The following is a 25,475-nucleotide window of genomic DNA, read 5'->3' as shown; positions in this document are numbered from 1 at the left end:
TAAAAAGCTGGTTGCTTAAAGCAGCACATGACAAAGCCTTCAAAGTGAGGAAATCTGGGTTTAGTGTTTGTGTTACAGTAGAGCCTAACTGAGCTTGAGGGGCCTCATTGTGATAGAATCTGTACAAAAATACAGTAAGAGACGATCCCTGCCCCCAAAGAGGGCTGGAATGGTAAATGGAGGCACGAAGAAAGGAAATGACTTGCCCAAAATCATACAGCAAGTGGATGGTAGAACAAAGGATAGACACCCCCCCCCCCCCCCCCCCGTGTCTTGTCTGCCAGAGCATGCTTCCCCTTCAACACATGAAGGGATTAATGTTCATTACTTTCACTGACAGACTCTACCTCTATAAATAAGCCTCATACACATCCAAAGTATGCAGTAAAATAAATGCACATGCCACATAATTGCACTGTAATGCAAAACCTAAACTGTAATATTGGCAGCATACGCTTCACTAGTATGAATGTTTAAGTGTGTGTGTGTGTGTGTATTTCCCCATAGAGAAGTGTCGAGTTGGAGTTAAGGTTTTGTATTAATAGTGCAGTCATGAACAATACAATTCAAAGTGAGCTAAGGTCTACTCTATTCTAATAGCCTAGATTTGTGTTGGATTGATGCTGAGAGTATTTATTGTAAATACGTCATACTTCAGTGTGAACTGACTGGTAAATAAACTCTTCTTACGCGAAGCACTGACAGGGCTTGTCTAAATGGTATTTGAGCGTACATCAGCATGTCGTGCATTAATTGCCTGTGTGGACGTTGCTGGCATGCACTAAACGTTTCCTAGTGTGCATTGATGTAGTCCTGTTTGAAACACGACTACATCAGCTTGCATTAGGGAACTTATACCGTGCACCAGCAAGAGTCCACATAGACAGGATGCACCAGCATGTCATATGCTAATACACCATGTAGACAAGTCTACCATCACTCTGTATTAAATAAATTTTGTCCTCTGCATGGAATGTTAGTGTTTCATGTTTGTGTTTTACCATCCCTAAAAAGACCCCTGTGAATGCTAGTGCTATGTGGTGTTATGGATCCTATATTTATATGCTAGGATTGCGAAATCAAAAATGTAAAGTTTTCAACTGAGACTAGAATTTAAATGTAAATTTTCTTACCCAGAAAACCCTGAATATTTCATACAAACACGAGGTCACTGCTTTATTCAGTCATTGATAAACAAAATATATAAGGAGAAAACAGGCCCACATTTAGAGTCAGCGACATAATACAAAGGCATGAGCTTGAAATATTATGTTTAGTTACACTTTACAATTTTTGCAGACTCTAAGTGAATAATGAAACAGTGGTGGGATGGGAATGTGCAGAGTTGAACATGTCTGAAATTTGCGCACACACTGAAAACTGAGGACACTGTTCCTAACCCTTACTGTCTTCCTCTCCCCATTCCTGTCTGTCATATCAGCCTTGCCTTGCAAATTTCTTAAACCCCCAGCTCCTGGACAACCAGATTAAAACATTGTGTTTCAGTAACAAGAATAGGTGAAGAAATTGCTACTAAATAACAAAACAAAAGATCTCAGAGAAGAGGTAAGCAGGACATGCTCAAAAACATCACCTTATGTTCTTCTTTCCCTCCCTTGTCTGGCAAGCGGTACACAAAAACACTGGCCAAATTGTCCTGAAATAACTTGCATGAGGAAAAGGTCAGAAAACAGTTTCTGCCTGATTGTCCAGTCTAAGGGTTGGGTTATCCCCACTCTGCAGAACTGTTCAACCTTCCTATCAATCTCAAAAGATCCATAGAGGCCTTGTGCCTCTGTACTACTTCAAGAACTGTGCCTGCTGGAGAGCTGCTAATGCCTCCTCTTCATCCTCTGTGATTAGTGAACCTACATAAACTAAATACTGATCAGTTTGAATAACTTGTGCTGTGAATACTCTCTGGGAAGAGGGCGTGATGATGCAGCAAAGGGGACTATTCCCCGACCCTGCTTCCTTCCTTATGCATAGGGCCAGATCCTTGCAGATGTGCTTCTGTGGACTCAGGTGGAAGACAGAAGAGTACTGGATCTATTGACCTCCCATTGCTTTTTGCCCCCTTCCACTTACATAAATAGAGGGGAGCCTCTGGCTTTTAGTTGGCAGGTTTCTTGATGTTTTGTTATTGGTTGATTTTGCATACAATGACTTTGAACAGAAGTGTGTGAGAGAGAGAGATCACAGGTCACTGCATTAAAATGATGGGAAATTGTGGATTATCAGGACAGTTATTAATCCAAATCAATTTTTAAAATTAGCCAACCAGCTCAGTGACTTTTGGAGTGCAGAGGACATTCAGATTGGTTTATTCAGAATTTTGTAATAGGTTATATGCTGAGAATCTCTGGTCTACTGTCTTGCTGGGGAGTAACTGAAGCAGACAAGCTAAATTTTTTTTTTTTTTTTTTTTAATGTTGGCCTTCACAATAAAGGATGTTAAGGACATGCCTACTTTTGGGACATTTTCTGAGACTGAAGTCTTGAGAGAGTGTGCTTAGCAAATGGAATAGGTTAAATAAATCATCCGTACCAGATAGTGTGCACATCCAAATGCTCCTAACAAAAAAAGTAAAATTCAGCTACTGCTCACAGGAGAGGAGGGTGGCAAGTGTTAACCATCTCTTAAAATTAATAATAAACTCTTCTAGGAATTACATAATCGTGAATCTTATTTAGTTCAATGCAAATTTGGCTGAAACTAATTACATTATAAAATACCTAGATAAATATACTAAGACTAACAGCATAGCGTTTGGAGTGGCATAATTTTCCTTTTATAACTTAATAGAATTCTTCTAGTTCAAAGAAGTACTATCTGATGCCTCAGGGATCTAAATGGACAGGGAGAGATTGGGTGGAGAAGTAACTATTGTTATTGAAGCTCTTTGAAGATGGTTAGATGATTTGAGTTTAAGTTGTAGACATAGGGATAAAAGAGGACAGGGGGCAGGACACAAATCTGTGGTATACTGGAGACTAGAAGTGTAGAGAAGATGGAAATACTGAAGGACCAGGAGGAGAACTAGTCGAACATAAGCTGTGAAAACCAAGGGAGGTGGAAGTTAAGGAGGAATGGTGTGGTTGACAATGGTGCAGATGGTAAGTTTTGTAACTCTTATTGTGAGACTGACAATAAAATAATATTTGGTGTTTTTCTTAAACCCCCAGCTCCTGGAGCCATGTGATTACTGGAGAATCTCAGCTTTCCTTTAAAAAAAGTTTCTAGGCTTCAAAGTTTCTTGAAAACCAGAATGCAAATAAAAACCCAATCTATTTTAAAATCTCATTATTTTTAAGTCAATCTATTAATTTTGGGAATGTATGAATTAGGGTTTCTGAGCACTTGAAGCCGGCAATGCTGGGATGACACATAGAGAGGAAGCCCTTAGACTTCACTAGGAAGAAGACTCTAGGGACCTTAATGACAGCAGTCTCAGTGGAAGGACAAAAGCCAGATTACAAAGGGTTAGACCTAAGGAAGCCGAGGAAACAGGAGTAGACTGCCTGCTCAGAAATTATAGACATAAGACTTTGCCATGTGAACTCCGCTCCTCCAGTCTGCTCTCAAAGTTTGAAGGTAGAGGGAATGGACACAAATGAAGGAGAAGGAATTGATAACACACTATGCCTGTTAGGAATATGTGGTGGGGTGGTTATGCCTGGTGAAACAAGAGGGGACCTAAGTCTAATGTCAATGCAGTAGTGACTTGTAAATTTTTTGGAATTCAGTTAGGTATGTAAAATCTAATTTTTACACTAACATTACAGTAATACTCAATGTGTTATGGTTGCACAAAGCATACATTTATGAAGATAGTCCTGTTCTAATGAATTCATCGACAGTCTAATCTAAATTTAAGTGAGTATGAGTTTAGAATAAGTTAATTAAACCTTCATCTACAAAGCAAATAGTATATGCATTACATCTATTCTGGACACTTATTTTTCACCTCCTTTTTTATAGAGCTTATAACTTCCATGTGAAATGAGATTATTCTCATTGAAAAATATTCTCTTCTTTATCACTTTGGGTCAGTCTTGTTTATCCTTGTGATTCTTAAATGCAGTAGTAGGGGCATAATTCAATTTGCTATTCTATTAATCTAGATATCAACACATATAACTGCCAGAGCATATTTCAGGTCTCTGAGAACAGGACCTCTTACCTAGGATGTCTCATCTAGTTGCATATCTGCATAAAAATGTTTGTTTTAGTGGTGTGTATTTACTTTCACGGACTGGTCAGTCTAGAGTACCTATTCAACAAGTTTCTCCTTTAAAAAAAAAAATATGAAAAGGAACCTTTGTAGTAGCAGTTTATCATACAGCTTAGACTAAGGGTGGCCAAATACAGCCCGTGGGCCACATCCGGCCTGCGGGACCTTCCTGCCCCAGGAGGCTCACCCCCAGCCCCTCCTCTGCTGTTCTCAAGTGTAGCCAAGGCCTCAGGCTGACAAAAGTTGGTTTATCACTTGTGGCTTATATTGATTATCTCTCTGAACAGTTCTGTAGTTAATGCCAGATCTAATAAAACTTATTTCAGTTAACAAATGATGGTAAAGATGATGGCTCACCTCTAAGTGGAACAGGGCAAAGAAGATTTCTGTCTTTAAATTTAAACTAGTGTGGGTTTTTTGCAAGTCATAAACAATTTGTTTCTTTTATTAGTTGTAAGGTATTCTGGTGTGTTAGCAACAAACAGTGCCCCCTAGTGAATATTAAATGGTATTTTTCATTACCATTACAAACAGTTATTTTCCTCTCCTGCTGACGACAGCTCACCTTAACTGATCACTCTCCTTATAATGTGTATGGTAATGCCCACTGTTTCATGTTCCCTGTGTGTGTGTATATGTATCTTCTGTATTTTCCACTACATGCATCCAGTGAAGTGAGCTATAGCCCATGAAAGCTTATGCTACAATAAATTTGTTAGTCTCTAAGGTGCCACAAGTACTCCTAGTATTTTCTCTGTTCTGCATGTGTTTTATCTATAGGGAATTGGAAATCAGTGATACAAATTTTCCATTTGGCTCTGTCAGAATGAGTGTATAAATATCTCATAAAATCGTGGTCTCTGAAACAACATAAAACTCCTGACTTGATTTCCCCCCCCCACTTCCTTTCTGCAGTACGTTCCTTTGGTACAGAAGATAGACCAACAGATCGTCCTATACCACCTCGTGATGAAGTCTTTGAGTATATTATATTCCGTGGCAGTGATATTAAAGACCTTACTGTTTGTGAGCCACCAAAGCCACAGTGTTCTCTGCCCCAGGACCCTGCTATTGTTCAGGTAAGAGTTAGATATGTATGTTTTCAATCTAAGGCTGTAATTTAATACTGTCCAGTTATCATCCCAAAAAACACATTGAAGAATAAACTCTTCACTACCTTGTGTTGTAAACACATAGTGCCAAGATCTGGGCATTCTAAAGTTGTAGAATCATTCTTTTGGAACCAGATTTGCTTTCCTTGATTGTGGCAGTTAATGCTTTGGAAACCAGTAACTGCAAGTTTGCTCTACACAACAGTGTTTTATACGCTCTGGCCAAGATTTTCAAAAGTGAATAGTAATTTTTGGGTATGTAACTTGACTCCTTTAAGTGTCTGACTTTTAAAGATGGTACTCAGTGCTTTCTGAAAATCAAGATGGACACACAAACAGCAGCACCCAAAATCATTGGTCACTTTTAACAATCTTGGGATGTATGTTCAAATTCATGTGTCTTGCAGGTTAGTGCAAGTATTTTAAATTATTGATTTTGTTCTAGATCAAAAAAGTCTCCATACTAAAGGGAAGCTATTTTAAAAGGAAGTAGTCATTATTTGGAAGGAAAACAGTGTATCTGCAGCTGCCTTCACACCACTCCTGACGCGCACACAATCTTGTAGTATCCATGTGACTTGGGAGAGCCAACCACCCTTGGTGTCTCAAATCTCTCCTCACAGGCAAAGCTATATATGCATGCATCCTTTGTCTTAATAGTTGCTGGAATGTTCTAGAATTGCCATTCTGATAGTAGACGGAGAGGGTGGGGAATTAAAAGTAACTTGATTAATTCTCCTTCTATTGAATGACACAATTTTAATGTTCACGTACTAGCCCAGAAGGCACAATTCTCAAATAAAGCCCTTGCTATCATAGGTAATAAATAGCTCAGTGTGCCACTGAACTTAGCACAAGTGTTTCTGCCAAATTTATTCAAAAGCTATGAAATTGCTGTGGCCTGCCTTGTGCAGGGGGTCGAACTAGATGATCATAATGGTTCCTTCTGACCTTGTGGTCAATGAGTCTATAAATGGCAGTATTGCCAGTGCCAGACATTAAAAAGCATGCCTTGGACACTGAAAAGATCATGAGATTAAAAAAAAAAGCATTTTGGTGGTTTTGTTTGCTTTCTAGTTTGAGATTTAGGGTGTGTCTGCATTGTGATGAAAGACCCATGGCGCATATGCAGCTGGGCTGGGTCAGTGACTTGGACTCAGGCTGCAGGGTTATAAAATAGCACTGTAGACATTTGGGCCTCAGCTGGAGCCCCGGCCCAAATGTCTACAGTGCAATTTTTTGTCCTGCAGTTTGAGCCTGAGTCAACTGGCCAGGGCTCTGAGACTCTGTGCCAGGGGTTGTTTATTGCAGTGTAGATACTTTGGGTTTTTGGCAACCTTGAAAACTTTTTTTTAAGGGAAGCTAAGATTCTTCTGTAATCACGGGAGTCCAGAAACTGAGGCTTTAAGAAAACACCAAATATTACAAATTCTGTGATGAAATCTCAAGTTGACAACACTGTAAAATGTGTGAGAATGCCCCAAATTGCATGTATATTTGTGAAAGTTTTGCCTATGTACTTTTTCATGTGGAATAATCCAGGTACTTCAGTATTTTGAGGCTTTCTTTACTGTTTCCAATATCTGTCAGTTTGAAAGGTCTATATTAAACAGTGTGTATTCCTTTTATGAATACACCTCTACCCCGATATAACACGACCCGATATAACACGGGTTCGCATACGACGTGGTAGAGCAGTGCTCTGGTGGATCAGTGCGTCAGCTCCCAGCCGCGGTGCTCCGCTTCCCGTCGCCGGTGAGTGCGGGAGGTTGGGGAAAGGACGCCCCCCGTACTCAGCTGTGGCTGGGAGCTGGTGGAGTGGAGCAGGCTGGGGCGGGCTGCTCCACTTCTGCCACCACAGCCCCAGCCCGCCGCCGCCGCCTCCTCCTCCCCCCCGGTGACACGGCTGGGGCTGGGACAAGGAAAGTGAAGCAGGCTGGGGCCACGGTGCTCCTCTTCCCGCTGCAGGTGAGTATGGGGAGCGTCCTTTCCCCAACCTCCCCGCACTCACCAGCAGCGGGAAGCGGGGCTCCGCAGCTGGGAGCTAGCAGAGTGGAGTGGGCTGGGGCTGGGCTGCTCTGCTTCCCGCCGCTGCCGGTGAGTGCCTGTTAGGGGTAGGGATGTGTGGTTAGGGATCGGGGTAGTCAGGACAGGGAGTAGGGAGGTTGGGTAGAGGGTGGGGTCCTGGGAGTGATTAGGGATGGGATCTCTGGAGGGGGCGGTCAGGGGACAAGGAGCAGGGGGGCCAAAGCAAGTTCGATATAACGTTCTCACCTTTAGCGTAGTAAGATTTTTTTATTATTATTTTTTGGCTCAAGAAGACTGTTATATCGAGAGAGAGGTGTAGTAAGGTTTCACGTTTTTATAAACTTTATTATGCGATTTAGTGATTGTTGTCTCTGTTCATTGTTGAGCAGTTTAGTCCTACATTTTCTCAGCTCCTTGCATTGCAGAAGTGTATTGTATTCTATAAATATTTTTCTTCAGTCTTCACTAGGATCGTCATCTTCTACTTCATTCCAATCTGTGGGATCCTATGGTCCTTTTGGCAGGATGCCAGCATACAGTCAGTTTAGTCCAAGTCCATTAGTGGGGCAGCAGTTTGGTGCTGTTGGAGTTGGTATGTTTACTTTTTTAATATTTTGTATTTTCCTGTAAAATTAAGATGCAGAAAATGTGTATAAACGACTAGTATATAATAGTTGTGATTTAAGTATCACTCAGACCCTTTAGCTAACCCTTTCATTCAAGGTGTTAAAGCCAGTAGTACACCTTCTCTGAGATAAACTCCCTCCCCTACCAATGTCCTCTAGTAAAACTAGGGAAGACAACAGTAGATATTTCTAATGCTTTCTTTAGATAAACATAAACTTTAAGGAAGCACTCCTTGCATGCCTGCTTCATACATTATAAAGAAACAAGAGGCACAAGCACAATTTTTGTAAAATCTTTACAAGTTGAGTACCTGGGTCTCAATGGGTCCTAAAATCTGCCCTGGTTTTTGAAAAAAGAAATGAGCTAGGCCCTGTGTACGCTGGGATTCTGGTCACCAGTATAGTTGTACTGCTGTGGATGCAAGTGCCAGTGCAATTTACAGGGCTGACGCGGTGACGTGCAATGGTGGCTAGAAACTCAGGAGTCTGTGTACAACAGAAGCAGAACTTAACATAGTTTGCACACTTACGTTTTTTCATCTACAGAATTTGATTTGGATTACTGAAATAAACTAAAATGAAGAGACAAACCTTGTTAATGATCAGGAATGTATTTTGTGGGTGACCTTAGGTGTCTTGCTACATTTGGGTGTGAGCAAACTGTTTTGTAGCATAGGATATATCTAACTTAGTGGGATAGAAAAATGCACTTTTGGTAGCCCATAGAATCCTCAGTGAGAAAACTGCCATGCCTAAAACTAAGTAGGAGAAGTGTATGAGGGTACATCTTCCTCTCAGGTTTTTCTGTTACCTCTTAATAGCACATGTTTAAAAAAAAATGGGGCTTTTTAATCAGACTTGTGCTATTTAATACCCATAACATACTTTTCATGTGTATTTGAAAAAGCACCCTTGTGAAACGTACACTAGGAAGCTGGACATGGCCTTGTATCTCGCATTATAAAATTGTATGGCGATCAAAATTTATCTCCTAAAGGGATTTTGTGCCAATACAGTTTACCACCAAGTGGAAAGAAAAGTTAAACCGGTAAAGATTATTTTTGATGATTTTTAAAAAAGCACCACGCACACATTTAAAAATAGAAGTGGACTTAATAGTGTCTGTAAAATGATATTGTGGCATCTGTTTGTATCAAGAACTTCCATATCAGATGTGCTTAGTCTGAGTAAAAATGAGCTCTGGATGCTACTTGCTGGTCTACAAGTTTAGCCTGTGATCTGAGATTAAAGTGTTTTTTTTTTAACCATTATCACCTGTAAGAAAAAAGGTTTTAGCAGGCAAATTTAACTCTACAGTTACACCTTTGCAACTCCATTGCTTTCCATAGGTTATAAAAGATGCATCTGTTTAGGAATTTAGTAAATAACTTTTTTTTTTAATGTAGAAGAGAACAAAATCCAGCTTTCCCCCTTGGTTGCTGTTACTCCACAGAATGAATAGGGATAAAAAGAATAAGTTTATCATTAAAGCAGTATAACTGCTTAATATATCTCCCTATGTGTGAGAACATACCATTTCACTTTTGCAAATGGGACTTTGGCTCTGCAATCTCTCTTATATGCATCTGAATATTTTACCTGTACTCACTTCTCAAGGTAAAATTGTGCGTCAGCCTTTCTTGCAATAGCTTATAGAATACCCATTTATAAAAGGGAGACTGTTGCAGAAAGGTTATGACTTTTAAGAACTCAAGGAGTCAGTTAGTAATACTTGGGAGTTCTGACTATCCATTAGACTGTAGTCCATCGGCGAGATGGAAACGTTGAATTACAACACAGATTATCAGAAAACTTACTTCATTATCTGCCAAGCTTCTGTCACCGATGCTTACTGTCCAAGCATCACCATTTTGTATATCAATAGGATTCCTTAGGCTTATAAAACTTGCTGCAAGGTCACCTCATCATGATGAGATGTCCATTGCAATTTATTACTAAATCTTAACCTTGTTATCTCTCCAAAGCTGTGCAGATTTACAAGGCAAGTTACATTACATGAAGTCATAATATCTGTTGAAGAGATTTTTTTAAAAGTGCAATTTTTGTCTATTTCAGTGTTACTCTAGGATGATTAACAAAGCACTAACAATTAAGTGACTTATCCTAATTAAAAAGAAATGACATGGTACCCACAAAACAGAATAATTGAAACCAATTTTAAATCTTTACAGCTCTTTTATTTTCTTCAAAGCAGGGGGTTCCTTGACATCTTTTGGAACAGAAACTTCAGCTAGTGCTAGCTTATCCCAAAGCAGTGCAGTTGGTTCCGTCTTTACAACAGATGCCAGGTCACTAAAAACACAGCTATCTCAAGGTAAGTTCTTGAGTGACTAATTGATCTTTCTTACTAATCATAGTGATAGGCCTAGTTATTGTCATTAGTCCCATTAAAATGGAATGAATGAATAGGTAATTGTTTATAAATCACAATAGCTAAAATATATTCCATAACAAAAGTGGCTCTGGCCAAGACAAGCAAGAAAAAGGTGTTGTCTTTGTTCCTTAACTTGCTGTATTGCATGTAGTTATAGCACTGGTCACCACCCAGAGAATTTCTTCTACAAAAAAAAGTTAAAGTGCTTAATTCAGATTGTTAAAATAAACATTGGATGTCGTTAATGTGAAAATTTTGTAATTGTTATTGGAGAATTCCTTGATTAATTTCATAGATAGCATGATAAACTTTAAGTTCTCCGATGTATATGGTCTGAGGGACTTCTAAAATTCTGTTTAACCCTGTTGTGAAGCCTTTATTCCTTATGTTATGCTTTTCTTAATATCCTTGGAGCTATTAAGTTGTATTGTCAGTATCAACTACCACATTCCAAATACAGAATCACAGAAGTATGGGACTGGGAGGGACCTCAACTGGTCATCTAGTCCTGTCCCCCGCACTGAAGGCAGGACTATGTAATAACTGAACCATTCCTGATAGTGTTTGTCTAACCTGTTCTTGAAAACCTCCAATGAAGGAGATAACACAGCCTCCCTAGGCAGCTTGTTTCAGTACTTAACTACCCTGACTGGAAGTTTTTCCTAATGTCCAACCTAAACCTCCTTTGCTGCAATTTTAAGTTTATTGCTTCTTGTCCTAATCTCAGAGGTTAATGAGAACAATTTTTCACCCTTCTCCTTGTAACAACATTTTATGTACTTGAAAACTGTCTTCCTCCTCTGCTCCCCGTCTTCTCTTCAGACTAAACAAACCTATTTTTTTCAATCTTGCCTCCTAAGTCATGGTTTTTTTTAGACCTTTAATCGTTTTTGTTGCTCTCCATTGGACTTTCTCCAATTTGTCCACATCTTTCCTGAAATGTGGTACCCAGAACTGGATACAGTACTGCAGCTGAGGCCTTATAAGCATGGAGAAGAAGAGAATTACTTTTCATGTCTTGCTTAAAACACTCCTTCCAACATCTGCTTTTTATAGTGGCATGTGGGGGGTAAGCCATTGAACCCAATAGTAATGGAAATTGCCTGGCCAAATCTCTATGGCATACTTTACTCCTGAACTTTTCTTTGTTTTAGTCTTCTGAAAATATCTTTTTATTAATGGCATTGGGATGGTGAGGAAAAACTGATCCTCCAGTTATTAAAAGATGAAAAAATATTTAACTTTAATTTATTTTCTGTTAAGGTTTAGGTGAACTTTGTGATCAGAGACTAACAGATTCTTCTTTTCAGGGTCCATAATAAAATCAGTTACCAAAGTTGTGTTATTAGTAGAAATGATGCTGCAATAACTGGGAAAGTGTGTTGAACATTCAAACTTAACTATTAAAAGAACAGCTTTGGTTTTTTTCCTATGGATATATTTAAAATTGTATGGTGTTTAGAACTAACGTAAGATGTAGTCTTGGGTTGAAGGCTTTACCTGCCTAAACCTTCCAGTCGGGCACCTATTTGGCACTCATTCCTTGTTTCAGATCCCAGGCCTAGGTTGTGGCTTAATAATAATAATTTAAAAAAAAAAAAAGTGGGCAAGGGGGGGCAGTGGGTTGATTCAGTCTCTTTAATCACTTGGAATCTGAATCACAAGTGAGGTTTTTGCAGGGGGGGGGCGGTGTTTGGTTTTTTTTCCTTTTTCTAGCAGAAATTTGTCAACATCACTCATGCTATTGTGCAGTTTATGCATGGCTGGGTGTGTCTATTCAGGGGATGCCTATGACTGTGGTAGCAGGTGTGTTGAAAATAAAGACTGAAGTGTATGGACAGAACTCTGTGAAGGAGCTTACACAGCTCATCTGCCTACTGTTGATTAATTTGTAGAACATTCACACAGCAGTACGCTAACCTAATTATATAGATAGGTACAGATCTGCCATTGGGATGGCAGTTACCTTCTGCTCAGTCTTCACAGAAAGGAAGAGGGAAGAGTATTTCCTACCACCCAAACATCAGAAAATTCCATTCCATAGCTAGAACACTTGTGGCTGGGTTGGTAGGAATTAATTGTCCTACCCATTTTTTTTCTTTTAGACTGGGGGAAGGGGAATTGCTATATATCTCTTCAGTCTGGATTAGTGGATCTGAGGGTGCAGAAATATTTATTTCCTCTTTGGACACAGCTGTCTTGACTGGTAAGGCAGATAACCCCTTCAGTCTAGATTGGTTGACTTGAGAGCAACAAATAAAATTTGTAGATAAGAAATTATCTTCCTGGTTACATTTTAGGTCGTTCAAGTCCTCAGATAGACCATTTGAGAAAGAGCCCAACCATGGAACAAGCAGTCCAAACAGCTTCAGCCCATTTACCTGCTCCAGCACCTGTTGGGAGAAGGAGTCCTGTGTCAGCCAGACCTTTCACATCTGGTAGCCAAAAATCTTTAGAGAATCAGGAGCACAGACGAGGTAGTACTTTGGATATTTTCCTTTTACCTGTCTTGTGCTTTCTCCTTTTGAATGGTTTATGGATTCCTTTTAAGTGAAGTTTTAAGGTGTATTTTTGTTCATACTGCATAATGGTAGTTTGTGCCAATGGAGGTCTGACATCTCATCTTTTTTTACCCAATGAATTCTAGTAATCTTAACTTGTTTAATTTTTCTTAAATTAAAAAACACATTTCCATCATTAGGATGGGGGAATTGTTATAATTCTGTTAAGCTTTATCACCTACCTGGTTTTGAAATTCTATATAACATAGCTATGTACAGAAGAATGATTAAAAATATGACTTGCTCGTCTACATTATTTTTCATCTGTAGCTGAAGCACACAAGGTTTCAAGACCAGAAAATGAGCAACTCAGAAATGAAAACAAGCGACAGATCGGTAAATTAAATCTTTTTTGAGGAAAAACCTTACCTTTGTTTTATGAGATGTTAATTTTAATGCTTTAGTAGCGAAGGGTACGTCCAGACTACCCGCCAGATTGGTGGGTAACGATCAATCTGTTGGGGATCGATATATCACGTCTCATCTAGATGTGATATATTGATCCCCGAACGTGCTCCTGTCGACTCTGGAACTCCACTGGGGGAGTGGCGGTAGCAGAGTTGACAGGGGAGGACAGGAGCGCGTTAGGAATCAATATATCGTGTCTAGATGAGACACGATATATCAATTCCCGATAGATCTACCATGAGGACTGGAGATGACTACCGACGGGGGAGGACTCATAACTACTCACTTTATAGTAAAAAAGTGATGGGAAACTTTTTTTCTCTAGTTATAATTCATAAAGCTTAAAACCATGCAAACTTTCACAGCAGTACAGAGCACAGCATTATAGAAAATCCACCTAATTAGTTTTAGGGGACTGATGTCATTTACTTATGGATGGCAACAGTTAGTATTGAAATGGGATACCAGGAGAAAAAATCATGTATAAAGGAAACACGTGCCCTGATGGCAGTGCATTAAGTAGTGATTTGAATAGTGTTGTTGTAAAAGCAAATATTAGTAACTAGATGATAAATACAGCAGGTGTGAAATCCGAAGCCATGATCATTTATTATAGAAGTTGTCAAAGAATAAAATGTTGCAAACATCTTTAAATTCAAAACAATATTTTTTTCACTCTTTTTTTCTGACTTAAATCTTTGCTTAATCAAGGTATTCGAACATCATCATGGAAGGCCTAACTTCTATTCTATTGTAGTATTTATTATAGGTGAATTTAAGATTGTGAGATGCTCTCTGATACAACAAATATTTGCTCACAAGAGACGCAGAAAGTTGGTGCATGAGATACAGACCTGTCATACTGGGCATTCTTAAAATTGTACATCTCTTCAAATCCAAAATTCTCACAGCTCCAGGTGGACCTTCAACACGAAGAGGCCGTGGTGGTCACCGTGGTGGCAGAGGACGATTTGGTATTAGGCGGGATGGCCCAATGAAGTTTGAGAAGGACTTTGACTTTGAAAGTGCAAATGCACAATTCAACAAGGAGGAAATTGATAGAGAATTTCATAATAAACTTAAATTAAAAGGTAAACTCGCTTCTGTCCTAGAGTTCAGCATGGGAAAATAAGAAACAGATTGTGTGACTTAATAAAGCAAAGGCTCTTTTGGGAAAATTTCTTTGAAGGCCATATCATAGTAAACCTTTGCTTTCTATAAACTGATGGAAAATAGATACCATGAAAAAAAACTAACAGATTTGTTTCTTTATGTATTAATGGCTTGAAAGACCTTCTAAACAATATTTGGCTTAGTATTTTAGGCTGGGTTTTTAAAGAATTTTGTTTTCAATTCTGAAGTACAGAATATCCGAAATCGTGCTACTTAGCTGTAGCAGGTGTATTTTCTAGCAACCCTGTTTATGAGCAGTCTTTCTCAATAGGAAAAGGTAGTAAATGTTTGAGTTATAGAAAGATGGTGCGATGTAGGGGAAAAAATCCATGGATTATGCTCCAACCCTGGAATTTTTGTATGTATTTCACTCCCTAGCCAGTTTTTTAAGTCAGTCAATAGTCCATTAATTCAGTACATGAAAGTCAAGTGAGATACCAAAATGAGAATTTGGAGCAAATATTTTCATTGGAAAGGAGAATGTGTTCCTTTTTTCTCTGCCAGGGTATCCATTTGTTGTTCTTTTCCTTTCTCCTCCTCTAGGAGCAGCCAGAGGAGGAGTAGTTATTTGAGGGATTGTACATGTCCATTCCACTGTAGGGGTGTGCGCACTAGGGCATAGCCCTCTTTTTACGTGGTTGTGAGGGCAAGAAGATGTGTCTCCAGGGGAAGTGGTGGTGCAGGGTTTGGTGGGGTGAGGGCAGGGGTGGCATGAGGGCAGGGCATGGTTTGGGTGCTGGTGGCCCCACACTTCTAGAAAGCTTTTGCTGCTCCTGGTGTGCACCCCGAGCACGGCAACTGGAAGGTGTTTTTTTTTTTTTTTTCTCAGTGTTATCCGTTAGGTCGATTCTGACACGCTCATAGTGCCAGTATAAAGGACCTCGCTGACCTGTGCCCCGTTGGTTCCTTCTTACTGCCTGTGATGGTCACTGGAACTGCTTTCCTTGCTACAGCAAGCTATTCTCTGGACTTTTTCCTTTGGGTTTTTTTCTGAACTTCTAGAATGTAAATCGCTGAAGGAGAAGTGTCAGCTAGATTATCTAACTATCAACTGAGTTTCATCTGCTCCCAGTTCCAAGGTGTGCCCTGGTCAGTGGGCTTCAAGCCCTGTTCCTCCTGCAGCCGGGCTTTGTCTTTGAATGACGTGCACTCTAGTTGCTGAAAGTGTTTGCTGTCAGATCTGCCATGATTTTAAGCTTCATACAAAGAAGGACTGGGAGGCAGGCTAATGTTCCTATTGATGGAGGTGGTGCTCATTCCTTCCTTCGAGCTGAGCCGGTTGGACTCAGCACCGAGATTCTCAATGTTGGTGAGGAGGCCTCCTCCCCCTGAGCAGAAATCTCAGCACTGTTTGCCATTCTTGGCCGAGAGGGAACATTCTCCACCTCAGAAGAAGGCTAGGCATGGAGAGAGGAGTGCAACTTAGGTTGGACCACTCCTCTGCCTCAGTTTTGCAGGCAGCGCCATTGACTCCAGCCTGTATGCAGGCACCGTTGAATCTGGTCCCAGATGAGCTGTTGACACCAGAGGGAGAGCAGTGCTATCACAATTGTAGTGCCATCCATTCCCGAGCATTTGCCACAGCCAGAAACCTACTGGTGCTCTAGGTACTGCCATCACCAGCAGTACGAAAGTCATTGGTGCTGGTGGGCAGGAGGGAGCAGGTAGCCCCTAGCTGCCATCCGATTCTGGGCCCCACAATACCATCCAGTGGGAAACTGTCCTTGCTAATTCCTGTGCAAGCTTTCCTGTCCCAGAACCGATCTGCAACACCGGTGGGAACCACACCTCCATTGTCCGCAAAGGAAGGCTCATCCTTGGAGTCAGGTTGAATCATACCCCTATTGCCCAAGGAGTCACCCCCGTAATCCTTCCAGTCTCCCAGCCCCACCATCGACCCAGCAACAGAGGTGCCTCCGACTGCTTGGCCCAGTGGTCACTGGGCTTTACCTATGTAGTGACCTCTTTTGAACCCATGGGCATTCCCTCTTACAAACAACTTCTAGCCCAGGACGTGAAAGCCCTTCACCTGGTGGGAGCCGTGGAAGAGGTTCCATAGGACTTAAGAGGGAAGGCATTTTACTCCCGCTGTTTCCTAATCCCGAAAGCCAGTGGTGGTCTCGGACCTATTTTAGACCTGTGTCACCTCAACAGCTACCTCAAGATGAAGTTTTCACATGGTCTCTCTAACTTCCATCATCCCCTCCCTGGATCTAGGGCCTAGTAAGCTGCCCTGGATTTAAGAAACACCTATTTCCATATTCCAATTTTCCAAGGCCACAGAAGGTTTGTCACGTTTTTCATGAACCAAACCTGCTACCAATTCACAGTCCTCCTGTTTGACTTGTTGGCAGCCCCACAGGTCTTTATAAAGTGTATGGCAGTAGTGGCGGCTTTCTTGAGAAGATGGAGAGGGGATGTGCAAATCTACCCCATCTAGGCAACTGGCTAGTCAAAGGCTGATCCAAGGCTTAAGCAGAATCCTCGGACAGTCAACTTTCCAGACCCTGGGCCTGCTAATAAATGAGCAGAAGTCTATCTTCACTCTGATACAAAGGATAGAATTGATCAGAGTGGTTCTCGACTCCACCCAGGCCAGGACCTTCCTCCTGGAAGGCTGGTTTCAGGCAATTACATCACTGATAGCGCACATCAAGAACCATCATTTCTGTCTCAGCTTTTTAGGCTGCGTAGCCTCATGCACGTATGTGGTGCAATGTGCAAGGCTACACCTCAGGTCCCTTCAGGCTTGGCTTGCCTCAGTGTACTCACCAAACTGTCATTATGTGGACTCAATTCTCAGAGTCCTCCCCTGGTCTTCACCTCCCTTGATTGGTAGTGGGACCCTCTGGGGGTTTGCACAGGTATTCCCTAATCTTGGATGCATCAGAGGTAAGCTGGGGAGCTCACGTAGGGCCCCTCAGAACCTGAGACCTGTGGTCCCCCAGAAGAGCTTTTGTTACATGTCGTCCAAGGGCAGTTCGCCTGGCATGTCACACATTCCTGCCTGACATTTCAAGCAAGAGCGTGCTAGTGCTCACTGACAACACCGCAGCCATGTGAAACCTGAACAGGCAGGAAGAAGTGCTCTTCTCCCCATGTGTCACCTGAACCTCAGCGCTCTCCACCTGACTGCAAGGAAGCTCCATGACTGAATAGTGCAGAGTTAGTCTTCTCAAAGCAGGTTTGCCAAGTCCTGTTAGGTAGCAGGAAGCCCTCTGCCAGAGCTACTTACCTCACCAAGTGGAAGCGTTTTTCTGTTTGGGGTTCCCAACTCAGCCTCTCACCTATGCAATTGTTGATGCAGACTGTTCTTAAGTATTTGCTACATCTAAAACAGCAGGGTTTCATCAATTAAGGTACATCTCGCATCAATTTCTGCATTCCATACTCACCCCTACCCCCATAGATGGCCTGTCCGTTTTCTCGCATGAGACGTCCATTTGTTTCCTCAAGGACCTGGAAAGGCTATACTCTCAAATTCTGAGCCCCATACCCCTGTGGGACCTAGACTTGGTTCTATCAAAATTCACAGGCTTTCCATTTGAGCCACTGGCAATGTGCCCCGTCATACCTTTCCTGGAAGATGGCCTTTCTGGTGGCTATTACTTTGGCCAGAAGAGTCTGAGATCCATGCCCCTAACTCAGAGCGCCTGTCCATGGTTGTCTTTAAGGACAAGGTGCAGTTGCACCCTCACCCTGCTTTCCTCCCGAAGGTGATTTCACAGTAATCAGAGGCAATTTTCCTACAGGTTTTCTACCTGAACCCACACGTGAATAGAGAGGAACAATATCTCCATTCTCTAGATGTCAGATGTGCCCTAGCATTTTATATTGATAGGACCAAACCATTTCATAGATGATAGGATGAAAGGCCTCCCCATCTCTGCTCAGAGGATCTCCTCCTGGATCACATCATGCATTCGTACATGTTATGAACAGGCAGGTGTTCCACTGCCAGCTATCCTGACTGTCCATTCCATGAGGGCGCAAGCTTCATCAGTGGTGTTTCAGGCCTGGGTCCCTATCTAGGACATCTCCAGAGCAGCAACTTGGTCATCAATGCATACATTTTCTACTTACTGTGCCATTACTCAACAGGCCAGGGCGGATGCGATTTCCAGACACGCTGTTTTACAGTCCAACCTAACCACCTGTGTTACTGCTTGGGAGCGACCTACGGTGGAATGGACATGTCTGTGCAATCACTTGAAGAAAAAATAGTTATTAATCTTTCTGTAACTGTTGTTCTTTGAGATGTGTTGCACATGGCCATGCCACAACCCATCGTCCTACCCCTCTTCAGAGTTAGCTGGAAAGAAGGAACTGAGGGGCGAAGGTTGGCTGGGCGCTTATACTGGGGCTATGAGTGCACAGCACTAGCGAGCACCCAATGGATACCACCGAGGAATAAGCTTCTGGTGGCTGTGCTTGGAGCGCGCGCGCACACGCCCTTAGAGTGGAATGGACATGTGGAGCACATATCAAAGAAAAACAGTTATGGAAAGGTTAGTAACTGTTTTTAGAGCTCTGTAGTGCAAGAGTTAAAAATGTGGGGACTGGCAAATTATAAAATCAGATTTTTTTGCAGCCATTTCTATGCAGAAAGGGCATCTTCACTGCCCTTTTACTGGTGGTGGTCTGTCTTAGGTAGATATGTCCTGAACGAAGATGCTGTTTTGCATGTTCATTTGAGGAACTATGTGCAGTGTATGGCAATAGACTAGTAAAGGTTACTAACACACAGTGCTAAGGGGAATTGTTGTAAATATTTAACATTGATGTGCAAAAAGGTCAGCTTTTGATGATGTATCATTTTTATTTTTTCCTTTTTTGGCAAGGCATTGAGATCCAAGCAAGATAATTTAACTTTTGGGGACTATTACAGAACCGGCTAACTTAGCAATGCACTATAACATTGCAGTAGAGTCCTCTCTAGTATATCAAAGTTCTTTTGATAAACCTCAACCCTTAAAGAGGATGAAGAGGCAAAGTTTTTTTAATTAATTATATGTCCTGTTCGTGTATGTTAAATAATACAGATCTTTAGTCCTGTTAAGAATCTAATAAATTCACATTTCCAAACAAGTATAATATACATCCATAACTATAAAATGATTTTAATATCTCCCCTACTAATACCACCTTATTTAATCTGCAAAAAATCAAGTGGACCTCAGTCCACTGGACAGCAATAACACACATCCTAATTTAGAAGGTCTAGTTAATAAATGGCTACAGTTGTGACTAGTTACATTTGGATACTCACCTTCTCTCAATGGAGTTATGGTTATTCCCATGTACTAGATCCTCCAGAAGTTTCCCCTCTAAATTATGAGTCATAACTAACTGCTATATATGTTCTTTCATATGGGAACCATATGAAGGTCCACTTTTTAAAAAAAAATCTGAACAATGTTTAATGTTTAGGCTTTAGGATTTTTTTGTATTTTAAAAATTTGTTTTTATTATAGGGTTAGATTTTTGTCACAAGTTAGTATTGGCCTTTTCTGTTAAATCTTATTGGAATGGAGGAATTCTGATTATTTTTATTTTTCTAGAAGATAAACTTGAGAAACCAGAGAAGCCTGTAAATGGGGAAGATAAAGGAGACTCAGGTGTTGACACCCAAAACAGTGAAGGGAATGCTGATGAAGAAGATCCACTTGGACCCAACTGCTACTATGACAAAACCAAATCCTTTTTTGATAACATCTCTTGTGATGACAATAGGTATGTCTGCAGTGGGAAGCCCATTATTCTCCTCAGTGCATGTCTATTTCATAATATAGTGCATCAGCATTAATTTGTTTATAGTTTAAAAATGAAGTTGATGACTGTAGTTGGAAAGCAACCAAAGTGCAAGTAGGACTTAAAATTTCCCAGTATAAAAATGTGCAAAATAAAACACAGGTCCTTTGATGGAGTGATGTACTTTTTGAGAGTTGATTCAGCACTTCCCCAATGATGCACTGATAGGAGGAAGGACAAGAATTTAGTTTTCTGTAACTTCTTTTCACCAGTTTGAGGTTCAGTGCTGTTTCAGTGCCATCAGAGAAAATAGGAAACTAAGGCCTGACTTCAAGTTTCCTGGTACTAATTTTCTCAACTTCCTGTTTGAATCAACTTAGAGCCTTTGTAATTGTGCAGAATGTAGTGTACACAAGACAGCATTCCATCTTAAAGTGAAATTCTCAGTTCAGTATTACAGTATATAGCTACAGCAAAACATTCCTTTCCATTATACTAAAAAGATTGTGCCAGGCATTCAAATACCTTCAAACAGGTATCACATCAAGCAAAACTTAAATATGAAAGATAAGCAGAAGTGTTTCATTTTAGTGCCTTTTGTGGTGACTTGGGTGCTGCTGGACAGGCTCTCTCATTATAGGCTGTTTCAAAGTGAAAGTTTAGACGCATTTTAAAGGACTCTTACTGCTTTATATGTGATAGAGAACGGAGACCAACCTGGGCTGAAGAAAGAAGGCTAAATGCGGAGACTTTCGGCATACCACTGCGTTCAAATCGTGGTCGTGGCGGCTACCGCGGTAGAGGAGGAATTGGTTTCCGTGGTGGCAGAGGACGTGGGGGTGGAAGAGGTGGCTTCGGCGCTCCTCGAGGATTTCGTGGCGGATTCAGAGGTGGTCGTGGAGGCAGGGAGTTTGCTGACTTTGAATATAGGGTAATAATATACTTTTCATTAACAGAATTTTGTTTAGTGCAATTTGAAGGGTGTTTTGTTGTTTTCTTAGTTACATCCTCAATAAGAATTTAGAACCTAATCCAGTGCCCTTTGGGATTGTACAGACAGGAAAGGCAGTTGGAACAGAGGCATTTCTTAAGCAGTATTCTGAAAATACAAGGATTTGAAGAAGAGGGTTGAACTCTTTTTGTAGCTTAAACTCCTTTACTGCAGGATTCATCACCCATTTTTAACCTTTCACAGTAAACAAAATAAATATTAGAAGCTTTAAAATTATTTCCATAGTTCTGGTATTTTCTTTGATGGAGAAACACATAGTTTTCTAAGACAGCAGTAAGCTACTTTACGCTCTCATCCTGCTCAAGCATTTCATACTCAAGTTACCTCTGTAGTCTTCCACAAAAACTGTTCTTTAGGGATTAAATTCACTCCCATTCTGAGGGGTCAGCACAAAGCATATGCAGTTGTTGAATTCCACTTAAACCCTCAGAGTAGGATGTTAGTTGAGCTTAGAGATGCAGATGCCTTGAGTTGGCCTTCTGCAGAAGTCTCATTTCAACTCTAAAAAATTAAACTGAGAATTAAGGCTATGGCCAAAAAAATTTCTAGTGTGCTTATAAATTGTTCTTATGCAAGGTCTGATGAAGATGATGATTTTCACTTTTTGACATTATAAAAACTGCAGTGGAATGCTGCACAGGGATAGGAAGAACTTGGAAGAAAGGGAATTTCCCACGTCATCCACTGTTGAACCGCAAAAATAGCTCAAATTTATCCATACTTCCTTGCTGCCTTAATTTAAGTGTCTTAATTATATAAATATAACAGTAAGAAAGCTTGAAGTCCCCCTAAGCATAAGATGAGAGAGTAGTTACCCAACTGAAATAGTTTTGTGTTCACGATGGGCAGAGCCACTGAGTTAGGTGAGAAGTAGAGTCCTCCCCCAAAGTATATAAACTCTGAAACAACCACCTCAGAAACTTATATGATGTACTCCTTTGGAGTCATGATTTGAGGGGCAGAGCAGGTGGACATCCCTAAGTATCAACTGCCAAGTGATGCATTTAGTTAAAGGGACACTTCAGATAGATTTGGCACTTTTTTTTTTAAAGGATTTTTGCTTTATTTTTACTAAGAACCGTAATTGGCCAGATCTTTTGCTGGGATAAGTAGTCATAGCTCCATTGATTCCAATATTGAAACTTTCATAACATCACTATTTCAATGAAAACCAATTGTATGGGAACTTCACATTTTCCCGAACGTTGCATTGCTGCTCTAGAACCAGAAAATTAGTCAGACCAGAAAAAATACTAAGGTGATAGTTTATTATCCACACTGAGTGCCATACATCAAGTAAACAAAAATAGATAGAAGTAAGCCTATGTTAAAATTCTGGCCCAGGTTGAATACATGTTCTTGTGATAGTTCACTTGGGAAGGGAGGGGAGGAAGTTGTCAATTAGAAATTTTTCATAATATTTTTCTGGTTTATTATGGAATCCTGAACTTTCTTGCATTGGTACAACTTTCTGACTGTGTCTGGCATGCTTCACAAGCTGGTAGGGGTTAGTCCTGTAGTTTTGAGCTCCTTTAGGAGCTGAGCGTGCTTTATCCAGTCAGTAGCATTGATATGAAGTGAGGCAGCATCTGAGGCTTCAGCAGAAGCGGGTGCATAATGCAGCAACTAGACTGACTGGAAAGTTGATATCTTTACAAAAATTATAATGCCATAAGTGTTTCCAAGCCTGGATGACGAGCCTCCATGAAGTGTGCCAGACTACGAGGGGTGCATTGAATAGAAGTTTAATTATAAAAAGCCATTTTTCTGTGGTTCTGTTAACAGCCTTTGGGAAAGATACTGTGATGTGGGGTGTTGGGTGGTTTGGTTTTTTTTTTTGGTGGCCATCTAACATCAATTAATCACTTTCCATATTCTCAAACTAGTTTGACTACAAATATGTTTGAAGAAAATATAACATTCTGATGTCTTTTCTAGAAAGACAACAAAGTTTCTGCATAGTCTACAAGAAAGCTGGAACCAGGTGGACTTCTAGATCTTCATGGTCAAGAGAATTAGTTTCAGTCTTCGCAAAGAATGAAGTTAATTTGCTGTATACTTGTCACCAGCACTGGGATTTAACTATTTAATTTCAAAGGGGGGTAATGCAGTTACTTTTTGAAAAATGGCCATCTTTGAAAACAAGGAGCATTAAATATATTTGAGATAGAAGGATAAGTAATTTCTTATGTATAGTTAGCTATAAAGCAGTACTTCGATGGAATTTAAGTATTTTTTCATCACTGAAAGGATTTTTCTTATTACTAAGCTGTATTTAATAATTGCCGCACGTTACAAGGACAATTGTATGCAGAAGGCCGTCGATACTGTGAGTGTTTTGATCCACTGAAGGTTGTTTTTTGGAAATCCTGTAATATCCCTTTTGAGATAGTTGTACCTTGTCAACTAGGGTGCTGGACAGTAGAAAACTTGTTTTGTCAGACCAATATGTACACACAGTAAATATTGTTTCTTAGGCAAAGGAAACTTTTTATATAGTTGTAAAATTCCATTATATCCCATTGCCAAAGAAATGTTACAAACTTTGTATAGCTGTATAAAAAGCAACTAATTTTTTAAAGAATAAACATTTTTAAGTCAGCAAACATACTATGTTATTGCAAAAGTTGATATGCTAAAGAACACTGAGGTAGTTTGTTTTCTTAGTAGCTTTTCAGGCTTTAAATTTTTGGTTTTTACATTTGGATTATAATGAAGATTTGAAAATGTTCTTCCATTATACAAAACTGGATACTCTTCTTTCTTGCAAGAACTTCATTTTGTAATGACTGGCATATCACAGGATTTAACCAGATTAAGATTTTTTCAAATAAGAACAAAAATAAAACATGTTGTTATGTCAGGACTTGCAATTAATTTTACTTAGTGGTAAATATTCACTTTTTTAAAAATGGACCAGGCATGTGAGTTAATAGGCTCCTTCTAAAATGCTTGGGATAAAAATATGCCTCGATGTGTCAGTTCTTGAAATGTTAACTTTGTTGTAATACCAGTAGACATAATCAATTTAAAGAGAATTCTTAGTGTTTGAAGTTGTTTGCATTTTAATAGTCTAGCTTGGAGACATTAAAAATTCTGGTTGTTAGACCAGTGAACCCACAAATGACTTGATATGGATTTTTTTGTCAATTCTAAATTACTAGTTACAACTTTTTGATGTGTTTAAGTTATAATTGAAAAAGGAATCTGGTAATTTGCATTTGTATGTGTATATGAAGGCCACAGAAATAAAGGGATCCAAAGATTAAATTTCTTTGATCTGATTTGCTGATTTTTAACTTTTATCTTCAATGTTCAGTGGTGATAAAGATGTGGAAAACTGCACTGTTGGAAAATTGGAATATTTAAAAGTGGTTGATAGAATCTTATCTTAATTTTATATCTTTTTGTATAGCACTACAAGGAAGTATTTTGTAATTGGTTTCCTTATTAAGGTCCAGTATTGGCAGCCGTAGAAGTTAGATAATATTGTTTAGTAATGTTTTTTGCATGTTAACAACAATGCCTTTTTGGGAACCACAAATCATGATCCTGAACAACTTCTGAGGTTTTTGAACATAAAGGCAAGTGCTGTACTGTTGCAATAACCATGTATACTGTATGAGGTGTCCCAGGCTTATTTAAACAAGAGAAATTGTAAATATTACCAATGATACATGCTGTGAAGGTCTGAGTTGATGCATCTTCCCCCACTCGTTTGGGTTACTAATTGGGGTGTTTTGTACCCCAGTAACTAGCAGCATGGCATACCTTCAGTGTACTTTGCTACATGAAAGTAAGGTTTTTATTTTAAGCCAGAATAAACTGTTCAATAAAATCAGTCTTTCTGAAAATTCTTTCTAGTTCTAGTAAAACTGGAGTAGGAGGAACAGATTATTAATCTGTTTTCCCAAGCAGATGTACAGAAGAACTGTGCTCTTCCCCCTTCATGATGGAAGCAAGGTAGCAGCAACTACCTCAGGCTCCTCTGTTCCCTCTAATCCTGTTTTCTGCTTTCTTACTTTTCAAGCAAAGGGACAATGTAGACAAACAAAGGCAATACTAAAGGAGAGGGCAAAACAAAAGAGAAAAAAGTATTGTTTTTACAGTTCTTTTAAGCAAGCTACAGGAAGAACGTGTGAAAGAAGGGAAGCTTACCCTCCTGTGGTTGCTT

The 25,475-nt window shown here is 40.0% G+C and overlaps 1 protein-coding gene across 4 annotated transcripts in view; it reads left to right on the top strand.

Annotated features, from left to right (window-relative positions):
- The window catches only part of LSM14A (LSM14A mRNA processing body assembly factor), a 31,422-nt gene extending 6,283 nt beyond the window's left edge, over positions 1–25,139 (top strand). Inside the window, exons 2-10 of one of the 4 annotated variants that reach the window (XM_050922836.1) lie at positions 5,151–5,314; positions 7,835–7,967; positions 10,217–10,336; positions 12,697–12,873; positions 13,228–13,293; positions 14,277–14,456; positions 20,103–20,271; positions 20,992–21,220; positions 23,240–25,139. In XM_050922836.1, the coding sequence (XP_050778793.1) occupies positions 5,151–5,314; positions 7,835–7,967; positions 10,217–10,336; positions 12,697–12,873; positions 13,228–13,293; positions 14,277–14,456; positions 20,103–20,271; positions 20,992–21,220; positions 23,240–23,263 (1,262 nt within the window). In that variant the 3' untranslated portion in view covers positions 23,264–25,139. Of the gene's footprint in view, positions 1–5,150; positions 5,315–7,834; positions 7,968–10,213; positions 10,337–12,696; positions 12,874–13,227; positions 13,294–14,276; positions 14,457–20,099; positions 20,272–20,991; positions 21,221–23,239 lie in introns of all 4 variants that reach the window. The other 3 variants (XM_050922834.1, XM_050922835.1, XM_050922833.1) reach the window with 3 other exon arrangements.
- The last annotated feature ends 336 nt before the right edge of the window (positions 25,140–25,475 follow it).

Source organism: Gopherus flavomarginatus, chromosome 14 (assembly GCF_025201925.1).
Source record: "Gopherus flavomarginatus isolate rGopFla2 chromosome 14, rGopFla2.mat.asm, whole genome shotgun sequence".
Taxonomy (NCBI): Eukaryota; Metazoa; Chordata; order Testudines; family Testudinidae; genus Gopherus; species Gopherus flavomarginatus.
The sequence above is the reverse complement of the archived record's forward strand: the minus strand, read 5'-3'. Positions and strand labels throughout refer to the sequence as shown.